Source organism: Rattus rattus, chromosome 5 (genome assembly GCF_011064425.1).
Source record: "Rattus rattus isolate New Zealand chromosome 5, Rrattus_CSIRO_v1, whole genome shotgun sequence".
In the NCBI taxonomy this organism is placed as follows: Eukaryota; Metazoa; Chordata; class Mammalia; order Rodentia; family Muridae; genus Rattus; species Rattus rattus.
In genome coordinates this window covers 26,788,171-26,794,901 of record NC_046158.1, presented here as the reverse complement: position 1 = coordinate 26,794,901, position 6,731 = coordinate 26,788,171, and the positions used below count along the sequence as shown (strand labels likewise).

General features: G+C 36.1%; 1 protein-coding gene across 1 annotated transcript in view; it reads left to right on the top strand.

Annotated features, from left to right (window-relative positions):
• Positions 1–731: 731 nt before the first annotated feature.
• The window catches only part of Orc4 (origin recognition complex subunit 4), a 32,617-nt gene continuing 26,617 nt past the window's right edge, over positions 732–6,731 (top strand). The window contains exons 1-3 of the mRNA XM_032903261.1: positions 732–1,147; positions 3,780–3,846; positions 6,596–6,672. Of these exons, the coding sequence (XP_032759152.1) occupies positions 1,143–1,147; positions 3,780–3,846; positions 6,596–6,672 (149 nt within the window). The 5' untranslated portion in view covers positions 732–1,142. The remainder of the gene's footprint in view (positions 1,148–3,779; positions 3,847–6,595; positions 6,673–6,731) is intronic.

Sequence of the window (6,731 nt, the reverse complement as noted above, 5' to 3'; positions counted from 1 at the left end):
TACTTAGAAAAGAAAACATTAATTGGGGGCTTCCTTACAGTCTAGGAAATTTATTCCATTTTTATCATGGCAGTGAGCAATACGCATGCATGGCTCTGAAACAGTAGCTAAGGCTACATATTAACCCACAGGCTAAGAAAGAAAGAGACAGAGAGTGGGCCTGACATGGGCTTCTGAAATCTCAAAGCCCACCCACTCAGTGACAGATTTCCCCTAACAAGGCCATACCTACTCCAACAAGCCTATATGCTCATTAGAGGGCCATTCTTATTCAAACGACTATAATCATCTTTCCTACTCTAAACTTTACTAGTACAGTTAATTATAGTTCTGGGCCTTTCCCAGTCTAGTTTGAAATGTCCATTGGTGTCATCCTAGTTCAGTTTCCATTTGGACAGTCATGTTGGTTAGACTTTATGGTTATAGCTTCTGATGTTACTAGAAGATACAGTTTTACAGCAAATTCCCGGATCATTTAGATCTTACAATCAATCTTTCCACCTCTCTTATACAATGTTCTTTGAATCTTAGGCTTCTAGACCATTTTGTATATGTATTTATTAGAACTGGGCTTCACAACTTTGTATTTTGATTGATTATGGTTTTTTATAGTTGTTGTCTCCATCTGATTCAAAGAGAAATTTTGTGGGGCAGTGGTTTATCACACCAGACAGAAGATCTGGTAAGTTTGAGAATGGCAGGAGTATGAACTGGCTCCAAACCAGGTTCCTGTCCTAGAGCATGTGACCATGACGCCCCACTAAGAGGACCATGACAACTGGTCAGGTCACAGCAAAAAAACCTAGAGTTCTCCATGCTAATGAGGTGTCTAGATAGGTCCCTCCATACATCTGGCACTCACTTGGAGCCAAGCTGATTCCACCCCAGTCCTGGGTTCATCGTAGGCTGGAGTCTGGGTACACCGGAGCATGGGGACCACCTTTTTCAATTCCTCGTTGTTTCCAGTGGCTTCTGGATGTACAGGAATTTCAGAACTACAACACCCATTCCAGCTCCTACTGTTTTCACCCAGAGAAACACAGGCTGGAACCCCTGTCTTAGACTGCTTTCACCTTCCCTGAGCAACATGTCAGCAGGCATCCAGCAGCAAGGCAGAAACACAGAACTGCAAAATTTTCTTGATGAGGTGTGGAAACTATCTTATCTTTGGGAATGGAAACAAGTGTTTAGATTGTTAGTAGTTTTGCTGGTGTGGTGGTTTGAATGTACGAGTGGCACTGTTAAGAGGTGCGGCCTTGTTGGAAGAAGTATGTCACTGCGAGGTGGGGGGAGCTTTGAGATCCTCCTGCCTGGAAGACAGTGTTCTCCTGGGTGTAGTCAGATCAAGATGTAGAACTCTCAGCCCCTCCTGTGCCATCCATGGCTGCCGCTCTGCTCCTATCTCGATAATAATGGACCGAACCTCTGAACCTGTAAGCCAGCCCAGTTAAATGTTGTTTCTTATAAGAATTGTCTTGGTCTTGGTGTTTCTTTTCAGCAATGGAAACTGTAACTAAGACAGCTAGTTTATTAAATTAGTAAGTCTATATTCTCCTCTAATAGCTATGATTTCACTATTTGAGTAGTTACTAGCTTTCTAGTACCAGGCATGGTTTCCCTTTTGTTGAGTGAGTCTGAATAGAGGGCTGGTTTGATGGTTACTGCCAAAATATGTGTGACACTACTACACTTGTAGAGTTATTGGGCCATGCTAGTCATTGACACAGTTCATAGATGTCACAGCTGGGTAGAACTGTTTGCACCTTCTGGTACTATGAATTCTAGTCCCTAGGAGGAGTGCATTCAGGTCAGTTCAAGCTCAGAAGTCTCTGGGCCCTGTTTCTTCATAGAGGCCTTCTGCCTTTTGGTGTCACCAGCAGTAGTCTGTTTTGGGAACTTCTCGATGGCCCTGACCAACAATTCAAAAGAGGATTTCTTATGTCTGCTATTGGGGCTTTCATTAAATGGTCTTTGACTTTTGGGAGTGCTATCAGCACAGTTATGAAATTTTTACCAAGCATGTGAAAGGCTTGTTTGATAAGATACTGATGTAAGAAGATTGAAGAAGGATACCAGGAGATCAAAGGATCTTCATGATCATAGATTGTTAAAAATTATGATAGTGAAAATTGCCATTCTACCCAAAGCCATATACAGATTCAACATAATCCTCATCAAAATTCCAACACAATTCTTCACAGAAATCTTCTGCCTAATATGGAAGCGCATACACACTCCTGCAGACAGGATAGCGAAAACAATCCTGAATAAAAAAAAAAAATCATCGAAGAGATTTCAAGTAGTACAAACAGTGTAGTATTGTCATGACAGCAGACACATTAACCAATGGAATAGAAGTTAAGAACCACATCAAAGTACATACAACTACAGAAACTTATTTTTGACAAAGTAATAATTCAACACTGGAATAATACAACGTTGGAGAAAACACAGCATATCTGCTGGTCAAATGTAATGGTTGAATGTCAAATAATGTAAATAGATCCATATTTATCAACACACAGAACTCAACCCCAGATGGATCCAGGACCCTAGCATAAGACCAGACAACCCTGATTCTCATGTAAGAGAAAGTGAGAAGAGTCTTGACTGACTTTCTGAGCAGGACACCAGTAATAGCGCAGGTGCTAAGACTAAGACACTATCTCTAAGTGTCCAGTAGAACTTCTATCTTGGCAGTAACCTACAGTTGTCCAGTTGGACTTAGGACAGGAATTATTTTAGCTTGTTTTATTCACTGAAAACTTTTCTTTCTACTTCAACCATTTTAGGTAGCTTTGGTAGTTATAGTATATAGGATGACATCCATCGTCTTTTCTTTTGGCTTTGAACGTTTTATTGATAAGTCAGCTCTTATTGTGGTATATTTCCATCATAGTTAACTTGTGGTTGTCTTGATTTGTTTTTCTTATTGCTTTCGGTACTCTCTCTTGTTCTGCTTTAACCATAATGTGCCATGGTGACCTCTCTTCTAGTTTTATTTGGTGTTCTGTATACTTCTTGGGTCTGTATCTTTCCTTAATTTGGGGAAATTTTCTATATTCTTTATGTGTTTGTTTTTAGATCTGATTTATTCTACTGATTTTGAGTTCCCTTTTATCTATTTCTGTAATTTAAGTTAGATCTTTTCATAGTGTTCCACTGTTCTTGTATGATGTCACCTCTCCCCAATCCTCTCATTTTATTTACCTGAATCGTCCAAGTCTTAAATTCTGGTATTCCGTGTTTTCCCTGTTCTATTCTACTAGAAAGACTCTCCCTAGGTTTTCTACTTGGCTATTAAATTTTTCAGTTCCATCTTAATTTAAACTTGTGTTCTCTCCAACATGTGTTTCTCTTGGCTGAATTCCTGGGTTGTTTTTTTCATTTCACTCACTTATACACTGTGTTTTCTTGAACTAAGATTTTAAACCTTAGTGTGTAGGTTATGTAGTGTTCTTGAATAGAACAAAAAAATGGAAGGTGTCCTGTAAAGAATGATTCCAGTGGAAGGATAGGTAGGAAAAACATTCTTTATGAAAGTATTTGAGTTGTACATTCATGGAGAAGGGAGGGGTGCAGTAATGAGGGAGGAGCGCCTATCAAGGAGAGTGCCGGGTAAGCTTGTTCATGAACAAATGCAAGCACCTGTTGGTTTTGCTTTTGAAACTTTTACACATTTTTATATTTAAGAGCTTGTATTTAACTCTGTAAATATAGTTTTTAGATTTTCTTTTAAAGCAGATAGTGTTTATTCACCCTATTTTCATTTTTTTTAGATTTGAGTTAGTCAAGATGAGCAATCGTAAAAGCAAGAATAACATACATGCAGAGTGTCTTTCCCAGGTTAGTATATGCGTTCCTTAATCTAAAAGCCTGTTTTTTAATCTCAAAATCTGGCTAAAGGTGATCAGAAAAATGATTATCTTTTTAATCTGATTATTTTTCTCTTAGCATTTTTTAGGAGAGATATCCTTACATGTTGCAAATATCAATGAGTAGAGAGGAAACTTTCTAAATTATAAAATTAAATGTGAAATGATACATTGTGTTTTTATTGTTCAAGTTATTGAAGGCCTTTGTTCCATTAAATTGTTCATATTTGGAGGTTTTATGTAACTTTACCCTTTATATTTGGATAGTTGAATCCTAACTTTTACTGTCTTTCTAAAATAGTCTGGTTTAAGTTTAATTAAATATTCACATACAAGGCTTGTACCACTTTTGTTAAATACATAAAGTATTTTTATTCTTTTAGATGCTTTTGTATGTGAAATGTTTTTTAAATTTCATCTTTGTTTAACTCATAGTTTATAGAAATATAGTTAATACTAATACAATACAATCTGACCAAACTCATTAGTTATTGGTTTTTGTTTTTTTTTTTTACTTTATTTGGAATGTTTATGTACAATGTCGTGTCATCTTTAAATTGAAATTTTATTTTGTCCTTTTCAATTTGAATGTACTTTCTTATTCTCTCTCTCTCTCTCTCTCTCTCTCTCTCTCTCTCTCTCTCTCTCTAGGAGAGATATGGCAGTGGAAAAGGCTGTACTAGGAGTATTCCCAGAGGTTTGAGCATGCTAACATGCTAGAAAAAAGTACTATTCTGAGCTAAAAGCTTCTGATAGCAAAAGGAAAAAACAGTCTTTCACCACTTTGCTGATACCCTTTATCAATCTGAGCAAGTCTTTTTATATTCTTAGTTTATTGAGTATTTTTATATTAAATGTTTGATATTATCTTAAACTTGCTAAGAGCATAGATATGTGAGTTTTCCATATGAAGTCTATAATCTAATAGAAAATTGCCATGATTACTCTACCCTAACATGGATCTGCATTGACCTCAGCCATATTTACTTTTAAAAAGAAATGTTAAATTTGAAAGACTTAAAAACACATTTTTCCCTTAAATGTATGTATATGTGTTAGATATGTGTCTGCAGGCCAGTAATCCTTATACGAATCCTCCTCTGTCATTCTCCAAGATATTATTAAATGGGGCCTCTTGTTGGACGTAGATCTTGCCTGTTGGCTAGAATGACTGGACAGCAAGCTCCATATTCTCTTATCTCCACTTTCCAGGTCTGGAGTTACAGGTATGAGCTTGCTGTGCCTGGCATTTTATATAGGTGCTAAGAATCTGACCTTAGCTTCAGCACAGCAAATAATTTATCAACTGAGCTATCTGCTCAACCTTGACCTCATTTTTCTTTTTTTTAAGAAAGATTACTGTTTAAAAAGATAAGGAGCTCTTTTTTGTTCTTTCTGTTTTTCTATGTGAAGTGAATGGTTCTTCCAATAGTTCTTTCAGTTTAATATTGTATTAACGTTGTGAAAGAATAGATATAATTCATTCATTCTTTATACGTCTAATAATCCATTTGAATGATTAATAGGAATCACCTATTAGCTATATAATTTCTATATTGTAAAACAGTAAATACTGCTTTAATTTTCAAAATAGGCCTGACAAAAAAGTGTTACTACTCCATTATTTAAATGTTTAGATCTGGAAAAAGGTCTTTCTCTTTTAATGTTGACTTAAATGACTCTAGTGGCACTAATCTCATTATTTGTGCTTCGTCTAAAATAATAAACATGAATCATTTGCTTTATCCTTTCATACTTGTTTAAAAAAAAAAAGCCTCACTATATCTTGGGTACTTTTAGACTCTGATAGCTGTTAGTCTAGGAAAGCAAATAATTCTGCAGTTTTTATTCCAGCACATTTGTTTAAATCTTAGACAGCTACCTGAGGATTGTCCCTGAGTTAATGGATTAGCACCAGATCCAGAGAAGGAATAATGGTTTTAAGTTTTTTTCTTGTTTTAATTTATGTATTTATTTATTTTTGCAGTTATGTAGAGAAACCAGGACCTGGCGTGTGTGTGTGTGTGTGTGTGTGTGTGTGTGTGTGTGTGTGTGTGTGTGTGTGTGGAGAGAGAGAGAGAGAGAGAGAGAGAGAGAGAGAGAGAGAGAGAGAACGAACGAACTACATTCCTGGGTCTGATTCCTTACTTTATAGACTAGTTAATTGCCATTTCTTTCATATACTTGAACACTGACTTGTAGGTTGAAGTAGTATTGTTTTGTAGCTTGTTGTTTGAATTTATATTTCAGCCCTATTTGCAGTGTCTTTTAAGCCGTGAATGATGCCCATTTAGTATTTTTGTACTCAGAATCTAATGGATATTTAAACTACACAAATCTCCAAGCTTAGTTTTCTGTAGAATCCAGACTTTTAGGGCATGTCCAGATTGATTGTGATGAGGTTAAGACATTTTAGGGTCTTGGTCTCTAGAGAGACCATTGACTGTGTGGTTGTACTGGCACTGTTGTATTAGGTTGCGTTGCATGTGCATTGAAACAACTTCGAGTTGGTGATGTATTGAAGTAGTTCTACCATTCATTGAGTTGCTGTTGTCATTATTTATCTGAGACTAGATAAATGAAGAATCTACCTTTATAACTCAGAAAAATGGTACTAAAACAGTATTAATTCCTAGCTGCTACAAATAAACTTTCACATTCATTTTTATTATTTGTGAAATATTTTTATTACATCTGTTCATCTTATGTTTGTTTATTAGGTACAAAGAATTTTACGTGAAAGGTTTTGTCATCATACTCCTCATAGCAACCTATTTGGAGTGCAAGTACAATACAAGTAAGTGTAACTCTATTATAAATTTATTTTCATTTGCTCTCCAAGTTTTGTAAAAGGCT